The sequence below is a fragment of the Spermophilus citellus genome (assembly GCF_964194105.1).
Source record: "Spermophilus citellus genome assembly, chromosome: 1".
Classification (NCBI taxonomy): Eukaryota; Metazoa; Chordata; class Mammalia; order Rodentia; family Sciuridae; genus Spermophilus; species Spermophilus citellus.
In genome coordinates this window covers 113,897,093-113,919,028 of record NC_138182.1, presented here as the reverse complement: position 1 = coordinate 113,919,028, position 21,936 = coordinate 113,897,093, and the positions used below count along the sequence as shown (strand labels likewise).

The following is a 21,936-nucleotide window of genomic DNA, read 5'->3' as shown; positions in this document are numbered from 1 at the left end:
GCATCTGTTTGGTCTATAGAGGGCTGCGAGAATGAGGAAAATAAACAGTTACTGCAGTGGGAGCTGCCATTTCCTCCGTCTTGCTGGAAAAGCATCAAGCTTTCTCTCTCTAGCTGTTGCCTGCGTATTTGCCTCATAGCAGACAAAACAGACCCGAGGTTGTCATTTTCCTTTTAGCCAAGCCCAGATACGCAGAGTACCCCCAAGATCTCCTCTGGGTTTAAAACAAAGGGTTTGAACAAAGACACACAACCTGAGCGCAGGCGCGCGGCTGATGCGCTTTTGGATTGGTTGAACTATGGTCCAATAGGAAAGAAGAATCGGCATCTCTTATTTACATAAAGTCTTCGTTGTCTAGGCCGCGGCTACAGGCTGTCCAATCAGATGCTAGAGATTTGGAGCCTTCATTTGAATATAAAGATGACAAATAGCCCTGCTCTCCACGCATTACCATCCCAGTCCGTTCTGTCGCCACCTCGTCATGCCGGAGCCTTCTCGCTCAGCTCCAGCCCCCAAGAAGGGCTCCAAGAAAGCCATTACGAAGGCACAGAAGAAGGACGGCAAGAAGCGCAAGCGCGGCCGCAAGGAGAGCTACTCCATCTACGTGTACAAGGTGCTCAAGCAGGTGCACCCCGACACCGGCATCTCGTCCAAGGCTATGGGCATCATGAATTCGTTCGTCAACGACATCTTTGAGCGCATAGCCAGCGAGGCCTCCCGCCTGGCGCACTACAACAAGCGCTCGACCATCACGTCCCGCGAGGTGCAGACGGCCGTGCGGCTGCTGCTGCCAGGGGAGCTGGCCAAGCACGCTGTGTCGGAGGGCACCAAGGCCGTCACCAAGTACACCAGCTCCAAGTGAGGCGCGTCCCTGGCGCCCCGAACCCAAAGGCTCTTTTCAGAGCCACCTCTAAGCTCAAAAAGGAGTGTGCCACCTCCTCTTGTGACCTGTGATCCAATCGGGTGCTGGGGGGAGGGTGCACTGCGCAATGGAGGACATAACTCCTAAGATTGGACCTCTTGTTCCTTACGGCACTTTTTTCTCCCCCCCCCCCCCAACCCCTTCCTTGCTTTCTTTCTATGTCTGTTTTGCTTTAAATCAATCAAGTCAGCTTTGGCCATAGGAAGCTGGAACGGTCCTGGTGATGGCACCGGAGGAAATCAGGCTGCATGGGGAGTGTACCCAGCTCCTCTGGCCCATCCTCTGCCACCCCACACCCCACTCCGTGTCCCCTCGAGCGTGAGGCTGGAGGATGCCTTGGGTGTTTACACCGCCCTGGCTGGAGGGCTTGAAAACATCTTTCTTCGCCCTCCCTCCGTCCCTAGCCTCCATTAACCACCGCGAACGTCTGTGGGAAAGCAAACTGCAGTTGTGTTTCACATAATCAGCCCTTTACGTCGCGTTTCATTTCGGAAACACCACATCTGGTTCATGGGCACCCGCTTCACTCAACTAGGATATCCCAGAAAGATCTGTGTTCTTCCATACACATATATACATGGGTTTTCCCCCATAGCAAACGGTGAAAAATCTATTTTATTTCATCCCCAGAAATGTGTGTGTATATATGTGTCTGAATATGAATGTATCTTACAAACATATAACTAAGCCTAGCAAACAGTGAAACATCCTTTTTAATAAAGGAGATTTTTAATAAGAAAAATCCAATACGTTATATGCAAAGTAAGTATGATGTCTACTTAATGGTATCAAGTAATAACCAAGGGATGCAAGTCTAACTGGGACTGAGGTGCACTCTAAAATGGGTGAAATATCGGCGATTTCTCAACCAAGAATACCGAGGGTCTACCCACTCTGGAGACCAGTTTCCATGAATTCGGATTTGCAGCTTGGTTCCCACCAGTGGACAATGGCCTGTCTTACTCCTCACACCACCTCCAATGACAGCCAAGCATTTTTGTCACTGTTTAACCTCTTAGAGTCTCCTACAGTACATTCGCTTCCTTGTGTTTGTAGTTTCTTCTTAAAAAGCCAGACAGTTCCTTGTCTCCCTCCAAATTCTTTGCTCTATTCCCAAATTAGCAAATTGGAATTGAAAGGTCTAGCTGAGGTGGGGGAAGGGCAGACTCTTCAATGCATTCCAGACTGGATGCCTGCAAAATCCCATTTTTTTCTAGAGCCCTGCTTATTTATTAAAATATTTTATAATATTTTAAACTGTTTCAGATACATAGAATGCTTAATTAAGTCCTAGCTTAGCCTCTGGATTTTCAAATATTTGATGTGCACTGTCTTCGTTTAACTTAACCTGATTGTTCTTTTTATCTGTTATATAATAATGTAAGTACAGACATGGGTTCCATAGACAATCTCCCAATTTTCTTGATGACAAAAATCTCAATAGCAGTTCTTTGGCACTCCCTTAACAACCCCAGGCTAGGAGAGAGGAACAAGTCCTGCCCATTCTGGCCCTGGGCCTGCCAGTGTAGCGAATAGAGGCAGTCTATTACTTCAGACTTTAGTCAGAGCAGTCAGAAAACCTGAAAAATCACTCCATGTTTTGCATTATCTACAACAAAATGTATTCTTGTAGAGTTATATTTGGAAATTACGGTGCTATGTTTTGTTCATTGACTCTCTGGACTAAACAATGTTGTCTACTGCTAACACATTCACTCTGCTGGAGACAAGTTTCATTTTATGCATTCAGCTCTTGAAGGTAGAGAATCACATGGAACTGTGGGCCTAGTTCTAGTGACTATAAACACTCCTTTGAAACAACTCTGGGCTAGGGATGTAGCTCAGTGATAGAACAATTGCCCAGCACTGCAAGAAATAAATTTAATTAAAAAAATATTTTTAAAGTCTTGACTCTCAATTTAGGTTGTTAGGAGGCTTAGGGTTTGGAGGTCTCAGTCATCTGGCATCTGTTTCATAGTGGAAAGGACTGAATTCAGTCATTTTCTCTACTGATCCTATATCTTGAGAGAATTAAGACTATTGACAGGTCCTGCTTACTTTCAATGACGGATCACAGTTTTAAGCTTCAGATTATTACTGAAAGTAAAGAATTGAGTAAAATATCTATGGCAGAATTTCCATTTCTACCGTGTTTATACATACACACACACACACACACACACACACACACACATATACACATATGTATATACATATTTACATATATATATATATAAACATAAAATACCTATGGCAGAATTTCCATTCCTACTGTGTTTATATATGTGTGTGTATATATACATAAACAATTATTTTATATACATATAAAAATATATAAAATGATTGAACCCAAAGGTGCTTTACCACTGAATTATACCCCCGTCCTTTTTATTTTTTGAGACAGGATCTCTCTAAGTTCCCCAAGTGACCTTGAGCTTGCACTCCCCTTGCCTCAGTCTTCCAAGTAGCTTAAGATCACAGGTGTGTACTACAAGGCCCAGCAATTTCCTTTTTTTTTTTTTTTTTTTTTTGGTACGGGGGATTGAACCCAGAGTTGCTGAACCACTGAGCCACATCTGGAACCCTTTTTAATATTTTGTTTAGAGATAGGGTCTTTCTGGGTTGCTTAGGGCCTTGCTGAGGCTGGTTTTGAACTTGTGATCCTCTTGCCTTAGCCTTCAGAGTTGCTTGAATTACATGCATGTGTCATTGTGTTTGACCGATTTCCTTAAGTGTTTTTTTTTTAAGAGAGAGAGAGAGAGAGAGAGAGAAAGAGAGAGAATTTTTTAATATTTATTTTTTAGTTTTCGGTGGACACAACATCTTTAATTTTTAGTGGTGCTAAGGATCGTACCCGGGTCCCGCCCGTGTGAGGCGAGCGCTCTACTGCTGAGCCACAATCTCAGCCCCAATTTCCTTAAGTTTTTAAACATAGAAAACAATGGAATGGAGGGGAAGCTGTACACTACTAGCATGAGACTACACAAGACCACCTATGCCGAAGGAGGCACAGGTACTTGCAGCAGAAGTCACCAAGAAAAGAAGAACAGAGGAACTACCAGCCATCTCATTAAAGAGCCAGTTTCACTAAACTTTTCTTATTTGCTCATGATCTATCAAAATATACTTGTCTCACTGGCAGGGTAGAGCATGCCTGTAATCCCAGCTGCTCAGGATGTTGAGGCAGGAGGATTTTTGAGTTCAAAAAAAGCATGGTGCTAAGCAACTCAGTGAGACCCTGTCTCTAAAATATATACATATATACATATGTACTGCCCAGATATTTTATTTTTTTGTCTCTAAGATATATATAATTGTGTACTGCCCAGATACTTTTTTTCTTTTTCTTTCTTTCTTTTTTTTTTTTTTTTTTGATACTGAGGATTAAACCCAGGGGCTCTTAACAATCAAGGCATATCCCCAGCCCTTTGTTTTGTATTTATTTAGAGACAGGGTCTCACTGAGTTGCTTAGGGCCTCACTAAGTTGCTAAAGCTGGTTTTGAACTCACTATCCTCCTGCCTCAGCCTCCTGAATTGCTGAGATTATAGGCGAGAGCCACCACACCAGGCCTCTGCTCAGACCAAAGAAACCTTTGGTTATCTAATGTATTCAAATCTTTTCTTGCAAAAAAAAAACCTTGATTTTTTTTTTAAAGAGAGAGAGAGAGGAGAGAGAGAGAGAGAGAGAGAGAGAGAGAGAGAGAGAGAGAATTTTTTAAATATTTATTTATTTTTATTTTTTTTAGTTCTCGGTGGACACAACATCTTTGTTGGTATGTGGTGCTGAGGATCGTACCCGGGCCGCACGCATGCCAGGCGAGCACGCTACCCCTTGAGCCACATCCCCAGCCCCAAAAAACCTTGATTTTTTTTTTTTTTGCAAGAAAAGTAATAGATAAACCATAATACCTATAATTGCTGTAGGGTAAAATCCTGAGGCAGAAGAAAAATGGAAAAATAATGGTTCAGGCAGAAAATAAGCATCTCCTGAAATATCTGGCTGATATAGATTTTGATCATGTATTTTATGAACTGATTATGATATCAAATTGATGTTCCAATAGGTATATTTAAAATACTGATGTGGCCATTTTGCTTTTTAAAATGTCTTATGTTGGGATGTGCATCCTTGCAGCTATTTGAATTTTTTATAAAAATACAGTAGGTGACAACTTTAAAACGTGTGAAATTTCCAAAAATCCTTTTATGTGGACCCAAGCAGGAAAGAGGCGGGTGGTGATACAGCCATTTTAGGGAGCACCTTGTTGTGATGACATTTCCTCCCCTGACCCACCAGTCTGCCAGTTTGCACCAGTCTAGACACATGACAGGCTAGGGCCCTGTGGAGACACTTAAAAGAAAAAAAAAAAAAAAGCGTGTGTTTTACAGATTTTTATTTAAAAATTTCCTTGCTGGAGACAATGGTACAAACTCTCAATACTTCTCACAACAGCTCAAAGAATCATTATTAATCCTTTTTTTTCTTTTAATAAATAAGAAAAGTCAAAGCAAGGAAAAGATAAGCCATGTCCCTTCCAGTATGAAAGCTTCATGCCAAAATGCTTTTCCTGAAGCACAATGGCACTCCTTAAATAAATGCCATAAATGTGAAGAAAAGAATTCAGTTACTAACACTTCACAGAAAATCATGCGGCCAAAAGGGGAGGCAGTTACATTTGCTCAAAACAAGGTAATTCCGTTCCTCTAACCTTCCCCCACCACTAAGGGTGAAAGCTGCTGGCAGCTGTCACTTACTAACCCAGCTCGCGCACAAAGCGCTGTGGTGATCCGCCAGCCTCCACTTCCCTCTTGTCCAGTATACTGTCATTGCAGGATCTTTCCAGGCAAACATCCTACCGGGATGTACTTTGCTTGAGGATAAAGACGTCTGATGCGGGCAGGGATGGAAAGGTGGTATGGCGCCACCGCCAGGCAGCGTTACAACACCCAAGGCCTCCCCAAACTCGTGGTCTGGCGCACCCAGATCTCGCCAAGGGAACACAGGTGAGAAGACCGACGGTAGAGCCTTCTGGGGGAAGTGACGCCCCTCACCTGCACGCCTGCTTTTTCGCAAGGGCACCGTTTCCACCGTTCCTCTACAATGGGCTGTTACATTCCCACACTCCGCTCACTCACTGGCGGGATGCACCCAGTAACTGGGAACCGCTAAGGTGTATAGGTAAAACATAGGGTTAATAACCCATCACCGTGTTCGAAACCCTTTCTCGACTGTGTGGGTGGCTCTGAAAAGAGCCTTTGGGTTCGGGGCGCCAGGGACGCGCCTCACTTGGAGCTGGTGTACTTGGTGACGGCCTTGGTGCCCTCCGACACAGCGTGCTTGGCCAGCTCCCCGGGCAGCAGCAGCCGCACGGCCGTCTGCACCTCACGGGACGTGATGGTCGAGCGCTTGTTGTAGTGCGCCAGGCGGGAGGCCTCGCTGGCTATGCGCTCAAAGATGTCGTTGACGAACGAGTTCATGATGCCCATGGCCTTGGACGAGATGCCTGTGTCGGGGTGCACCTGCTTGAGCACCTTGTACACGTAGATGGAGTAGCTCTCCTTGCGGCCGCGCTTGCGCTTCTTGCCGTCCTTCTTCTGCGCTTTGGTCACGGCCTTCTTGGAGCCCTTCTTGGGGGCCGGAGCGGACTTGGAAGGATCTGGCATGATGGCGGGTCTCCTCTGACAGATTGCAGGGAGGACCACAACAACTCTATTTGTAAGCCTTGAATTCAAATGAAGGATCAGGAACTACTCGCTTCTGGTTGGATAGAACGTCTCACTACGTCATCGCTTGGAAAGACTTACGCAAATTAGGGGGGCGGGAAATGCTGGTGTCCTTTTCTGATTGGCTATCGATGCCATCCTATCAGACAGTGCTTTTTAGCCGACCTCCGGATCGTATATAAGGGCTCGCTGGGGCCTGTAGTCCTGATATCCCCTGTTGTATTTTTCGATTTCTTCTTCTCTGCGTCAGAAATGTCTGGCCGTGGTAAGCAGGGCGGCAAGGCGCGCGCCAAGGCCAAGTCCCGCTCCTCGCGCGCGGGCCTACAGTTCCCGGTGGGCCGCGTGCACCGGCTGCTGCGCAAGGGCAACTACTCTGAGCGCGTGGGTGCCGGAGCACCGGTGTACCTGGCTGCAGTACTCGAGTACCTGACTGCCGAGATCCTGGAGCTGGCGGGCAACGCGGCCAGAGACAACAAGAAGACGCGAATCATCCCCCGCCACCTGCAGTTGGCCATCCGCAACGACGAGGAGCTCAACAAGCTGCTGGGCCGCGTGACCATTGCGCAGGGCGGCGTCCTGCCCAATATCCAGGCGGTGCTTCTGCCCAAGAAGACGGAGAGTCACCACAAAGCCAAGGGCAAGTGAGGCCCTGCCGCCTGTGCGCGCCCCGTGGACACCAAAGGCTCTTTTCAGAGCCACCACTGATTCTAGAAAAGAGCCGCTTTGAGCTCGCAGCCTTTTGGCCTGGGGCGGGGGTCCCCTTCGATTCCTTTAAGAGCATTAGTGCTCATTAGTCAAAGCAAAGGGCTCAAACTGGGACCATGGCGCAAGGGAGGGACACGCACCTGCGCGAGGTGGGAGACGGGCTTCTGCTAGAGGCCGGGAAAACCGCCGGACCTGTCCGTTTGCTTGCGAATAGTGGAGCTTTATCCTCTGTTAAGTGTCTCTAGAATTACCAATGACAGGTACTTGGGATTCCAAAAAAGTCAGGATTGCGTTTTTTTTCTCCTAGGGACAATTGGGTCGGTTCATCTGATATTAAAAGTGTATTACACTTTAATAAAATTTGCCATTTGGAATTCTGATAGGTGAGTCTTGGGGTTTCCACTTGGAACGAGAGTGAACCAGTTAAAATAGCTAAATTTTAACAAAACAAAGTCCTCCAAAATCAGGATCTAATTGAACTGGGACTTCAAAAGGTCTTGGTAAAGGGTTTGTTTGCTAGACCTGTTCTCAATACTTGAAAAGAACCAAGTTGTTAGTCTTAAAGGATGTGTAAACATTTTTAAGATTTATTCATGAATGAGTAAAAGGAATTAAGTTTTATTTTAAATCTGAGTTGGTCAAACATTGAAGATTCACTTTTGCTTAAGTCAGAACAAAATTTGTACACTGAATTAGGTTTCTGAGTTTAGCATATTTAAATTTACATTTTAATAAACAGCAAATTAAAACTGCTAGTGACAGATAAAGTAGCATTTGTGTGGACTTTTCGGAAGATTACTTCATTATCTCCACTTTTTATTAAAAAGGAGGACTGGAGAGCTCCAAGCAAATTGGACAGAAATGGCTATTCTAATAGCACTTACCCTAATAGAGGGGACTAGGTGAGCTCTGTCATGATCTATCAGGATCCCTTGAATGATGTGTGCCACAAAAATCAGAGCTCAGTAAATGGTACCTTTTTTACCTTGTTATTACCTGTACTGTTTTATTAATTTTATTATAAACAATAAATACAAGCCAGCAATGCAATTCAGGAATATTATGTAATATACATTATATAATTTTGCACACAATATGTATTTATCCTACTAAAACTTGATCTGCTCAGACCAGGGCTCTCTAGATACCATCTGTGGAGCTAATCACAAATCTGCTTGCCTTTACAAAATATCCCAGTGTGGGAAACTAGTGCATAAAAATTGATAAGGAGCTGCTCTAATAGTATGGTTTTCAGCAATAAAATATTCACAGAAAGTATGTAGTTCATGCAACATGTGTATATGCCCTACTTCAGTAAAACGGGCTGCAAAGACTGATCTTCCAGAGATTCCTCACGTTTCTAGTGATAGCCTGCAATTCTAACTGTATGTATTCATGACTCTGAGGGTCTCAGTGGCATTTAAGTGGCATTTTTTAATGATTTTGTTTAAGTGAATGACAGCGGAATGCATTACAATTCTTATTTCATAGATACAGCACAATTTTTCATATCTCTGGTTAAATATAAAGTATGTTGACACCAATTCGTGTCTTCATACATGTACTTTGGATGATGATATCTATCACATTCTACCTTAAGTGGCATTTAACAAGAAACTTTCAGGGACTGGGATGTAGATATTTCAAGTATCACCATGGTTTTCACATCTACATAAAAATTACTCAAATGAGTTATTAAGAGGGCAGCAATGGCGGTGGTCTACTCAGGGTAGCTTTTCATCTTTTGCCATTAAAACTGAACCATTCAGTACACAGCAACAAGCCACAGGGCTGTTTATTTTCAATTGATTAAGATTTAATGTAAATGAGTAATTTCATTTGAGCTCTAGTTTTGCATGGCCAGCAGGTACCATGTTAGAAAGCAGAGATAGAAGATGTTTCCATCATCACAAAAAGCTCTGATTGGTCAGCTCCTAAGATCTGGGGATCTATCAGATTATCAGTTTCAGAAATGTAAAGAACTACCTGTCTCTCTAAGAGAATACTTATTAGATTCTTGTGAAAGGAAGAAAGCACCACATGACCAGCAAATCATTTCTAGGAATATGCCCAAGAGAAATGAAAATATGCACCCAACAAACACTTGTACTTAAATGTTCACAGCAGCATTGTTCACACTGTCTGGAAGGCAGAAATAACTGATGAACGGGTCAACAATAGTGGCCTTATCCTCACTATAGAAAATTACTTGTCATTAAAAAGGAATGAAGGGGCTGGGGATGTGGCTCAAGCGGTAGCGCGCTCGCCTGGCATGCGTGCGGCCTGGGTTCGATCCTCAGCACCACATACAAACAAAGATGTTGTGTCCGCCGAAAACTAAAAAAAAAAAATAAATATTGAAAAATTCTAAAAAAAAAAAAAAAAAGGGAATGAAGCACTGATTCATGCTACAACATAGATGAACCTCATACATTGTGCCAAGTAAGTCAGACACAAAAACACACGTATTGTATAATTCCATTTACATGAAGTGTCCAGAACAGGCAAATTCAGAGAGGCAGCAAGCAGATTAGTAGCTTGGAGCTGGAGGAAGGGGAAGAGTAACAGGGACTGCCTAATGGGTACAGGATCCTTGGTGGTGATGAGAATGTTTGGGAACCAGGATGAGATGGCAGTTGCACAACACTGTGAATGTACTTAATTTCCTGGAACTGTTCACTTAAAAATGGTTCACCATGCGTCACATGGATTTCACCTCAATTTTTAAAAATCTGATCCTGATAACTGAATGTGTCTGAAATAATAAAAACGAACAGGGAGGACCAAAGAAGAGAAAAACAGAGGAGCCCTGGAAGGGCCAGGTACAAGTAGACCAGATGTCAGAAAGGAGGAGGGGTGGGAGGAATGCTTTTTAGGTAGAATGCTTTCTAGGTGGAATGAAGTAGCGCTGGTGCTGCTCCTACCATCACCTGGAGACCACTTATAAGGTGGGACATTGAATCATTCTGGGTGGTCACAGCAGGTACCTCTGGACGTGCCCATGTGCAGCTCACTTCTGCTGGGCCAGCCCACTTCTGTGTCTGTAGGAGCAAGGAGGCCTCTCCAGGCCCACTGTCCCTGCATACACATCTTCGTCAGGATTAGCTCAGTCCCTCCACACACCTCCCTAGGGCAGGCATTTTATTAAGGAAGTTAAGAAAAAGAAGTATGAGGTTCCAGAAGAAGAATGCAGCCTGGGACAGACTCAGAGACACCCCTAGAGACAGTTTGTGTCATGTGGGGCTCCAGCCTGGCTTTGCTGTGTCTGTACCCTCTCCAGGTGTGGGTCTGTCCCCCTCCAGCCCTCATGTTAGACTGTTCTGCTGGGTCTGTCCTTGCAGCCTCATCCACATAACCAATAATCTCCTATCTCAAAAATGAAAAGTAAAGTCCACCATAGGAAGCAATTGCACTTATGGGCACATATCCAATGGAGATGAAGTGTGTTTGTGTTCAAGAGACACCTGCACTCCTGTATTTACAGCAGCACTGTTCACAACAACCAAGATAGACAATCCTCTGTGTGCCCACCAAGGAATGAATGACACTGAAAATGTGATGTCCAGACAGTGGAAGGAACACCATGCAGCCTTTAAAAAGGATGGAACCCTGACATCTTTGACCACATGGATGAACCTAGAGGACATTACAGTTGTCCTCAGTACTCACAGGGGACTGACTTCAGGATCCTGTGGATACCAAACCTTAAGTGTGGTCACAACCCTTATATATGATAGCATGCCATTTGTGTCTAACCTAAAATCTTTAAGTTATCTAGGATGACTTCTAGTACATAATACAATGTAAATGCCATGTAAGTATTTGTTCTGCTATACGGTTTAAGAAACCGTGACCAGGGCTGGGGTTGTAGCCCAGTAGTAGAACACCTCCCTAGCATGTGTGAGGCACTGGGTTCGATTCTCAGCACTGCATATAAATAACTAAAATAAAGATCCATTGACAACTAAAAAATATTAAAAAGAAATCATGACCTCCCCCCAAAAAAAGACTATACCCCCCCAGCTCCTGCACACCAAAAAAAGACCACACATGTTTAGGGCAGACACAATTTTAAAAAATGGTTTTTGATCTTAGATTGGTTGAACCTGCAGATGTGAAGGGCCAGCTGTACACAAATGGAATACTACTCAGTCGCAGAAAATAAGGGAATCCTCTTTTCCTGACATGGATGAACCTGGAGGACCTTATGCCAAATGAAAGAAGCCAGGCACAGAAGGACGGCTACCACATGGTCTCTCTTTTGGACTCTGCAGCTAAGCCATCCCTGATCCTCCAGCTGCGGAATGTAGAAGCCAAACTCCCAGAAGCTGAGCAGAATTGTGGCTATGGGGCTGGAGGGGATGGTGCCAGGGAGATGGTAAAATCCCCCTACGAAGAAAATACTGACCACTCACCACCTCCCAACTCTGGGTCCCCATGGGCTCTGACTTATAGTGTCATTTAGCTGACACCAATTCTCCAGAAAGACATCCGGCTGTGCTGAGCTTAGCATCTCCCCTTGGTGCCTTATCTGTCCTGTAGCGGTGATCCTGAGTTGCCTTGGTCCCCAGAAGCCTCTGTGTCGAGGGTATAACTCAGCAAGCCCTGGGCCACACAGCAAGGAGGCTCTCCCTGGCCCAGGAAGAGGTCCACAGCCACGCTGATCATGCCTCTAGCCATGCCCCCTCCCTATAGGTGCCTGCCATCTCACTGCCTGGCTGCAGCTACCTCTGCTCAGGTGGCTGGGATGCCAGGTCCCCTTGCTGCTCAGTCAGGCTCTGGACGTTGGAGGTAGGAGCTGCTTCTCCTGGAGGGCTACCCTTGGGCCCTAGGCCACCTCCCTGGGGCCTGGGCTCTGGCCTCACCCTCAGCCCAGGGCAGAACTCTTTCAGTTGGTGGACAGACTAATGCTAGTTTATGGGCATTTGCTGCCTACTGGAGGAAGATAGTGATGGTCAAGTGTGGATCAGCTGGGGGATGAGGGATGGGTCAGCTGGAAGGTCAAGGATAGGTGAAATGGGGGGTCAGGATGAATCAGTTGGGTGTTCAAGGATGTCAGTTGGCAGGTCAGGATTGGTCGGGAGGACTGGTCATGTGGAAGGTCAGGTAGAGGGTTAGGATGGGTCAACTAGGAGATCAGGGATGGGTCAGCTGAGGGATCAGGTATTGGTCAACTGGAGGATGAGGGATGAGTCAGTGGTTAGTTAGTAGTTTGGGCTCAAGGAGCCCTAAGGCCCCATCTGGACTCTACACTGTCCCTCACGGGACACTGGGGATCGTAATAAGTCATAGGCCAGCTGGGCTGATGTTGAGAGCCATAGGCCTGAGGTAGGACTGGCCAGCATTACTGCCACTCACCTCAGGCTCTGGCTGATCCTCCTGATCCTCCTCTTTTCTTGTGGTCTTATCTAGACCATGGCCTCTCCCCAGAGCCAGGCTTCACCTGTGCCACCCACTTCTCCCAGCACCAGAATCACTGAGCCACATCACATTCCAGTGGCCCCACAGGTTTCCCCACCTTCCCTAGCCCTTAAACAGCTTCACCACCTTCCTTCTCAATTAAGAAAAATAGGCCAATAAAATATGCCTTTTTAAATCTTATTGGGTTTCTAAAACAAACTACTATAGGCTGGGTGATTTATAGACAACAGAATTTATTCTCAAGGTTCTGGAGGGCTGAAAGTCCAAGATCAAGTTGCTGACAGACATGGTGTCTGGTGTGACTCTCCTTCAGGGATGGCGCCACCTGTTGTGCCTTCCTGGTGCAGGAAGTCCACTCAAGTCTCTTATGAGGCACTTAGTCCAATTTCTGTTGCTATAACAAAATGGCACAGACAGAGTAACTTATAAAGAATAATTTATGTAGCTCACAATTCTGGGCCATCCATACCATGGTACTGGCATCTACTTGGCATCTGGTGAGGACTTCCTGCTGCACCTTGACCTGAGGAGGGCCTCAGGTGGCCCCCCACAGGTGTGCCAGAGACAGCACACTTTGCTAACAAAGCCACACCCACCTCGACCCACTAGTGCCCTGGTGACAGCAGGGCCTTCCTGACTCTGTCCCTCCACAGACCACCAACACATGACCTTGGGGATTAAGTTTGCAATGCAGGAGACTTGAGGGCCACCTTCAAACCAGAGCAGGCCCTGATGCCATCCTGAGGCTCCATCTCCAAGGCCCTGCCTCCTAACACCATATCTGTGGGGTTAGGCTTCAACACACAAATTTGGAGGGGACCCAAACTTTCAGACCACAGCAGGGTCCTTGGCTCATTTTTGTCTTACTAGCTATTGCAGAAACCACGAGAATATCCTACTGGAGTCAACTCCGGACAGTCCAGATGCATGCATGCATTCCTCTCTACTTCAGCTGCTGCTGCCCTGTCTTGAATATTAACTGCACCTCCCTATGGCCATAACCTTTGGAAAAAGGGTCTTTGCAAGTGTAATAAAGTTAAAGAGTTTTAAATGAGGAGATCATCGTGGATCATGAAGCCAACCATAAGTGTCTTTATAACGATGCCCAGAACAAGAGACATAGAAGAGGAAAAGCCCCATACATGGGTTTCTTGCCATTCCCACCACAGTCCCAGCAAGGATTTTTGCAGGCATAAACAAGCTTGTTGTAAAACTTCCTTCAGAGCTAAAACAACCTTGAAGAGGACAGCAGAAGAGAGAAGACTCCCTCTGTGGATGTTATGGCTACAGAAGGTGCCGTGTGTTTTATCCGTGGAGGACTCAGAGATCAGCGCAAAGGACACAACACCCAGAGGAGCTACAGTTCAGTACACACAGTGTGCACTGTGCTTGTAAAAGCAGGCAGACAGTCAGCAGGCAAAAGGCAGCCTTGTCAGCAAATGGGACCAGAGCACTGGACATCACAAAGGGGAGAGATGAACTTATTCAAATATCAACTCAAAGTGGACTTCAATGAAAAACAAAACTGCAAAAAATTGTACATAAAGAATACAGAAGAAAACTCTCAGAAGGCAGGGCTGGACAACACACTCCTAAATGTGACACGTAGCACATGATCCATAAGAGGAAGCACTGATCATTTGGATGTAATCAAAAGGAAAAAAAATGCTCTGCAAAAAAGGCCAGGTGAAGAAAAGAGCAAGCTTCCTGTAGACCAGAAGAAGACACTTGCAAGTTGGACAGCTGGAAGCTTGGGCTCCAGGACATGTGAGGAATCTCCCCAGTTAAAAGAGTTAAAAAACATACTTGGTTTTTGAACAGGCCAAGCCCTTTCATTTCCTCTTGCCTGACCACTCTGTTGACATGAAGATGGAAGAATTCCCTAGGGTGTGCTATGCAGAGATAGGTAGAAGGAAGAGTTTGAGGGTCTCAGAGCAGAAGTGGGTGAGGAGACCTAGGCACTGCATGCCCAGGAGGCAGGGAGCAGACAGGAAGCACTAAACGTGGATAAGTCAAGCATGCAGGAGGCACTTAGGCCCTGGACATCCAGGTACACTCAAGGGAATAGCACACCTGGGGCATGCAGAGCTGCCATACAACCAGGGCAGACCCCCCCATGCAAGCCACTTTCCCTTTGGCATGGCCAGGGGAGCCTGCCCCCCAGTCACATCTGTGTGCCACGGGTGCAGTACCCTCCTGATCCTCATAACACACTGCCCACAGCAAAGGCTGCCAGCAGACAGCAACAGCACCCAGGGACCCCTATGCTCAGTATCAGCAGCAGTACCTCCCCGGACACTTAAGTCCCTTTCCGCTTGCTTCTCATTTTGTGCTTTAATTCTGTTTAGTGACTTGTGCTATTTGGTCTTTTAATGGGGCCTGTGAGCCCTTTTGTGGCATGACCTGTGGCCTTGAGGGAACTTCTACAGGTCTCTGGTACTGTGGAGTTTGGGGGCCACTCCAAGACCAGTGAGCCAGGGCACATCCTTTCCACTGATTCCGTTTCCCCCCGTCAAGGCACTGTGTGTTGGCCTGACTCCCAGTTCTCCCCACTGCAAAGCTGAGCACTCAGCAGGCCAAAGAAACCCACCTGGTGGAGCACTCTGGACAGTGTGGCCCACCAGAGCATCCCTCCAGGTGTGCAGGGCGCAGGGCTCCTCACACCCACGCAGATGGCGAATCAAAGGGCTTGTGCTTGTGCACAACACACTCAACATACTCACATGCTCAAACTCTTGATTCTGGCCTGAGGAACTTTATTACCCACGTGGTCTCAAAGCCCTCGAAGGCAGGTCACCTTGCGTGGCCTTGAGGACACCCTACTGGGCTGTGCAGCCTCTGAGAAAATGTTCCAGGCTTCTCCAGCTGCCATCATAATAAAGGGTTAAGGTGACCATGGGGTCTTAAATAGCTGCTCTGAGACCTAAACCAGAGAACAGGTGTGAAGGTGAAGAAGTCACCCCGGTGCTCACAGGAGGCGAGAAACCAGCCAGGGACCTTGCTCAGTGCACCCCACAGCAGAGCAGGGAATTGATTCTAGGCCAGCGTCAGGGCAGGGGCAGTTCCCAAGTGGGCCATGTGCCATCAGGGAAAAGAGCTGAGCTGAAGCCCACAGGGTTGTGGAGAGATGGAGGCTTTTTGGTTGTGGCAGTCTGTTGTCAGGCATAGGGTGAAGCTCAGGCCTGGGAAGCAAGGGCAGTTAAAAGAAGATGCAAGGCAGTTGGGATATTGGTCATCTTTATTCAGAGGTGGCAATGGCCCCTCGTCAGACTAGGACCCCTGGAGGTCAGGCAATGGAGCAGCTGAATGTTACAGAACATACCACATACACCCAGGCAGCATTAGTGGGCTTTTGTAAGTTATTTGCTAGCAATCTGGGGAGCCCCTAGCAGCAGGGCTTTGCAACAGTGGAACCTAGGGATGGATGCATTGTTTGGTCTCCAGAGGAGACCAAACATCCATTACCACCCACTTCTCCCTGAGACAGCAACTGCAATCATCACAAGAGTGGAGACCATCATCGCTGCCTGAATAGTTTGCTTTATGAAGCTGCATGAACTGTGTGGACTGATCTGGAGAACTGCCAGAAACTGGGGTAAATGGCAATCCTGTGCGGATTTGGAGCAGATTCAACAGGAGCTTGGCATGTGTCAGGCGATGTTTAATCTGAATTACCGGGGCCAGGTGATGGAAGATGTACCAGTGGCATGAGAGACTTGGTTCTGTAGCCTGCTCCACCTGCAACATTGGGTCCTCAATGGCTATTTTAGACCCACATGTTGGTCGCCCCATTTAATGAGGTTACTACCATGATGGCTAGCCTGGGAGAAGCTGAGAGCAGACAGCAGTCCAAAAATGTGTACAGGAGAGGGCCTATATGCAAGACAAAGGAAGGAAGAAAGGGCCATCAGAGTGTCTTGCATGAAATGAGGGCTGACCTGGCAGCAGGGATAGATGGCCAGAAGAGACAACCAGCCTAATGTGGTCCTTCTGGAGCTGTGGAAGCAGCTATGCCAAGAGCAGCAACTCATGAGAGTGGGCACAGGTGAGAAGCACCCTCTGCTGACATCTATCTACCTAGAGACGCCTGGAACTGACAGCCTGACAGACAGGTGGGCACACACTCCTGCAACTTCTCCTCAGATGGCTTGTAGGTGAGGGGGTTCCATCTGGTGTGACTGATGAACAAGTTTCCATGAGGTTTTATAGACCCATGAGTCTGTGGGCTTGATTCAATGCAACACCTTCACAGGTCATCCTTTTGAGGAGCACCACCAACAGATTTAGGGGTCTGGGCCTTACTTACTTACGGTGGTACTGTGCAGGTGCTGGCTGTGGACTGGTACAAACAAGGTGCAGAGCCTTTCTCCTGGGGGTAAACCATGCTTCGAAGAGTGGAGTGGAAACTCAGAGCTAGGCACGGTCTCAATGGTGCCATTCTGGGCCTTCCAGAGTTCCTGGGAGGGGGTGCACAGCCTGCTCTCCACACCCCCCCTCACTACCCAGGGATGAGTACAATTTCATCACTCCTAGGTTTGAATCCCAGATGAACGGGTGCTGGGAGCACATCTGAGCAGAGCTGAGCCAATCAGGCCCTGCAGCCACCAGCAGGCCCCTGGCAGATAGGAAGGGCATGTGAAGTTATGGAAGTCTGCTTTGCAGCAGCACAGCACCCAAAGCTGACTGATTTAGCCCTGTAGTCCCTGATTTGGTTAACTAGAGATATTTAGAAGTCTAAAACAAAACTGGCATTACTTAAAAATCCCAGCAGTTCTAGAAAGTGCTTCCCTCTAATCACTGGGCATACAGTTGCTGGAAGGGCTGGGCTTCCATTGTTCAATCACTTGATTTGTGGGCAAAGCTAGGTCTGAATTACCAACATGACAGCAGTAGCCGGTGATTGAGTCAGGGGCAGAGGCCTTGTAGGTGGAATGAGGTCCTCGTGAAGGGGCTTGTAGGCATGGTTCTCTCTTCCCCTCCTTCATCAATAAAGATGCTAGCAGGCATCATCTATGGCCATCTATGGCCAGACACCAAGCCTGTCTGTGCTTCACCTTGGACTTCTTACCCCCAGAACCTCGAAAATGAATTCATGTTTTGTGTAAATTATTTACTCTGTGGCATTTTGATGTTATTTTGTACACATGCCTACACATCTACGAATATGGTGGTGGTTGCTGGCTTTGGTCTGGTTTTGCCCCTGGCCCTGACTTATCATTACCATAGCCCTAACATCTAGAACAATGGGAACATCTTCCATCAAATCACCTGACCTTTCTGTTCTTGGTTCCTGGTATAGCTTTAGAGCAATAAATGTGAAACGTGGCCTTTTGTTAGAATCTTGGGTTACCTGAGGCTCAGAAAGCAAATTCCCATTCCATCCCCTGCCCTCCTCCTTCTCCTCCTCCTCCTCTTCTTCTTCTTCTCCTCCTCCTCCTCCTCCTCCTCCTCCTCCTCCTCCTCCTCCTCCTCCTCCTCCTTCTTCTTCTTCTTCTTCTTCTTCTTCTTCTTCTTCTTTTTCTTTCTCTCTCTCTCTCTCTCTCTCTCTCTCTCTCTCTCTCTCTCTCTCTCTCTTTCCCCTCTTCTGCCTTCCTTTTACCTGTTCTTTCTCTCCTGAAGGCAATCTCTCTTCCCCAACCTTGGGTCATAAGAACTAAAAGTCACTCTAATCTTTCCCTTTCTGTCTTGAAGCTGCCTTCAAGATCTACCCCATCTGGCAGTAGATCATTCGACCCCCATTGTAGAGGGGTCCTGCACAATACCCAGGAGGAAGGAATGCTGCAGAGAAGGGCTGTGAGCAATCTGAAAGGACAGGCCTCCCTGGGTTTCCCACCCAGTCTCTTTGCCTTAGTTCACAACCTTTGTGTTCAGTTACATTTATACATGGTTGTCCCTGCTTCAATCATGTCTGTGCAATGAAGTCTCCATAAAAAACCAAAGTATAGGGTTCAGAGAGCCTCTGAACACTTGGAAGCTCATAGGAAGGTAAACATCCACATGTCAGGAGGGTGGAACACCCCAACCCTACAGGATGGAAGCTCCTGCACTGGGGACCTTCTAGAACTCACCCTGTATATCTCCTCTCATTGATATTGGTATCCTTTAAAATACCCTTTATGGTAAACTGGTAAATGTAAGCATTTCCTCAAATTCTGTGAGGACTCAAGGGAAGAATTCCTAGTGATGAACTTGCCTATGCTGTAAAATGCCACTGGAACTCAACTTTCTCTATCAAACGCCATGGGGTCAAGCTGACTCTCTCATAAGCTCTGGGTTGGTGCTCAGCCAGTCAATTTTACATGAGATATAAGCAGCCCCCTTAGAGTTGGACATGAGTTGTCTCAGAGTCTGTGGCCCAGCCCTACTCCAACTTTCTAAAATGAGCCACACCTAAATGTGAACCTGTTCTGAATGCAGAAACAGACTTCCAGTGGACACAAGGCAAGAGCCTTGAAAAGGTCATTAGCACAAGTTGCCCAATTTATATGACTTATGTCTAAATAATGGCTCAGGGAAATGTAACATCTGATTGGATTAATGTGCACAGTTGAACCAGGCGCTGTCAGTCTAGCTGTCTAATTGGATAAAACAGCGACAGCATGTCAGCCAGTCAGAACCTCTCAATGGACCTCCTGTGCCAGAAAAAAAGCAGTTTATGTGCAGGAATGCCAGTACTTTTCAACATAAGATGACCAATAAATAAGAACCAAGGTGTTCGATAAATTGAAAAGGATTCCCTATCATTACTGAAAACATTTTGCTGATATTGAACAGTTATCTTTTTAAGCAAGCAGTAAACTTTGAATAAAGTAATAACTGAAGCCAGGCATGTTGGTGCCTACCTAATTTAATCCCAGAGGTTTGAGAGGCTGAGGCACAAGGACCAGAAGTTTGGGGCCAGCCTCAGCAACTTAACGAGGCCCTAAGCAACTTAGGGAGACCCTTTCTCAAAATAAAAAATATAAAGGGCTGGAGATGTGGTTCAGTGATTAATTGCCCTGGGTTCAATCCCCCAGTGCCAAAATAATAACAAAACAAAACAAACAAACAAACAAAAAACCCTGACTGATCATGTCTCATCCTGATAAAACAAGACCTCTCCAACAAAAACCCCTGCACCATGTGTGATGACAAAATATATCATTGCCCAAGTGATAAGAAAGTCCAGTTTTAGGGGCTGGGGTTGTGGCTCAGTGGTAGAGTGCTCACCTAACATGTTGGAGGCCCTGGATTTGATCCTCGACACCCCATACAAATAAATAAATAAAATAAAGGTATTGTGTCCATTTACATTTTTAAAAAATTAAATAAATAAATAAAAAGGAAGAAAGTCCAGTATGACCTGGAGCAGAAGCCCCTGGAGGGATAATCTAGTGGTCATGCTGAGGAATGCTGGAAATGGAATGTGGACCAGATGGACTCTAAGAAGTTCCAGGGGCCTCAGAAGTTTCAACTTTCAATTTTTTCAATGTCTGGGAAATTGAACTGGAAGCATGGGGTGAGTGACTCATGAGGAAATAGGATGAAGAGTGGTTGAGGGACAGGTCTGAGAATGCTTCACCCTGAGACCAGCCTATTCCAGGAGGGCCCTGGAGAGAGGACTGAGGCGGATCCAAAGCTGGGCAAAAGGGTGACTTGCTTCTCTTGTTTGGATTGATGAGTGAAAACAAGCAGTACAGTTAATCATTGATGAGGCAAAGCGTGCTTGGGTCAGGGTAGTTAACTGGGTGAAGAAGTGAGTAGGTTTAATTGCTTACACACTAGGTTTAACAGAGTAGCAACTGTGGAGGAAAAGAACTAGAAAGATAAATGTTGGTTTAACAAGATTTGTTTACACAGGTTGGTGTGGAGAGCTGAGGTGGGTGACCCACCTCAGCCTCTCAGCCCTGACAAAATGTTACTTTCTTTTTTTTTTCTTCAAAACATTACTTTATAATATAGTTTTTAATTTGTTTTAATTGCTGTTAGTTCATATTTTTAACCCCACAGCATCCCTCTCCTCTAGGCCATATAGGGAAAGGAGTTATCTGACCATCATAAGGGATGGGAGATTCCTTTAAACTATGGCTATTTTCCAGATTCCCAGAACTCCCAGAAAAATTCAACATTATCACCACGTAAAAACGCAAAGCACAGTGCTGGCTTCTGGAAGGTTCTTCCCACCTTGGTAAGCGAGGAGAGGGTAAGAACAGGGCTGAAAGGAAGTGAAGGAATCCTGGAGAGGAGAGAGACTCAGGGCCACGCACAACCTGATTGGCCTTGACATGCTGCTGCTGTTCCTGCGAGCTTGGAGAGCAAACGTGAATATAAGAGGCAGGCAGCCGACGGACGTAGCCCACAGACCAATCAGAGTGTAGTCTGTCATCACGCCACCCGGTGGCCAGCCAATGGGAACACAGGAGGTTCTATAAAGGTGGGCTGGCTCCGTAGTTCCAACAGTCAGAGAAAGACAGAAGAAGTACCAGAGCTATGGCTCGAACCAAGCAGACGGCTCGCAAGTCTACCGGTGGCAAGGCACCACGAAAGCAGCTGGCCACCAAGGTGGCTCGCAAGAGTGCACCTGCAACCGGAGGTGTGAAGAAGCCACACCGATACCGACCAGGCACTGTGGCCCTGCGTGAGATCCGCCGCTACCAGAAGTCTACTGAGCTGCTGATTCGCAAGCTGCCGTTCCAGCGCCTGGTGCGCGAGGTTGCGCAGGATTTCAAGACCGACCTGCGCTTCCAGAGCTCCGCTGTGATGGCTCTGCAGGAGGCTTGCGAGTCCTACCTGGTGGGGCTCTTCGAGGACACCAACCTGTGCGCCATCCACGCCAAGCGCGTCACCATCATGCCCAAAGACATCCAGCTGGCCCGCCGCATCCGCGGGGAACGGGCCTAGGCCCTAGGGTCACCCACTTCGTCCTCTGTCACCCCAAAGGCTCTTTTCAGAGCCACTCAATAAGTCGGAGAAAGTGGCTGTACCACTCTGGGGTTTCTAACCACAGGGTTTCCTCTCCTTTTGCTCTCTTCTGTCTCCCCTGTGTAATGTTTAGTTAGGCTGGTTATGTGCATGGGGTAATTCAAACTTCCAGCCTGCTCCCAGTTGAGTGCCGAGTTATGAGCTTTGTTTCCAACAGATTGTCCTGAATCCGGCCTTGACGCTGTTCCAGATGGTAGAGCCA

At 46.7% G+C, this 21,936-nt stretch overlaps 6 protein-coding genes across 6 annotated transcripts in view; 4 read left to right on the top strand and 2 right to left on the bottom strand.

Moving 5' to 3' along the window:
- LOC308645983 (obscurin-like) overlaps positions 1-21,936 on the top strand; it is a 438,916-nt gene that overhangs the window by 162,895 nt on the left and 254,085 nt on the right. The window lies entirely within an intron of this gene.
- Positions 1-21,936, bottom strand: part of LOC308646517 (obscurin-like) — a gene marked incomplete at its 3' end in the record, with an annotated part of 232,569 nt that overhangs the window by 162,738 nt on the left and 47,895 nt on the right. The window lies entirely within an intron of this gene.
- LOC308650288 (H2B.U histone 2) lies at positions 482-1,016 on the top strand (the record flags this gene model as incomplete). The annotated part of the gene is made up of 1 exon (XM_081296342.1): positions 482-1,016. One exon carries the CDS (start codon positions 482-484, stop codon positions 860-862), a length of 381 nt encoding a protein of 126 aa, XP_081152468.1. The 3' UTR covers positions 863-1,016.
- H2BC26 (H2B clustered histone 26) lies at positions 5,310-6,598 on the bottom strand. Its single transcript, XM_081287347.1, has one exon. It carries the CDS (start codon positions 6,585-6,587, stop codon positions 6,207-6,209), a length of 381 nt encoding a protein of 126 aa, XP_081143473.1. The 5' UTR covers positions 6,588-6,598; the 3' UTR covers positions 5,310-6,206.
- H2AC25 (H2A clustered histone 25) lies at positions 6,747-7,437 on the top strand. The gene has a single exon (XM_081287341.1). It carries the CDS (start codon positions 6,900-6,902, stop codon positions 7,290-7,292), a length of 393 nt encoding a protein of 130 aa, XP_081143467.1. The 5' UTR covers positions 6,747-6,899; the 3' UTR covers positions 7,293-7,437.
- LOC308655137 (histone H3.1-like) lies at positions 21,243-21,653 on the top strand (the record flags this gene model as incomplete). Its single annotated transcript, XM_081304986.1, has 1 exon — positions 21,243-21,653. The coding sequence occupies one exon, from the start codon at positions 21,243-21,245 to the stop codon at positions 21,651-21,653; it is 411 nt and encodes a 136-aa protein (XP_081161112.1).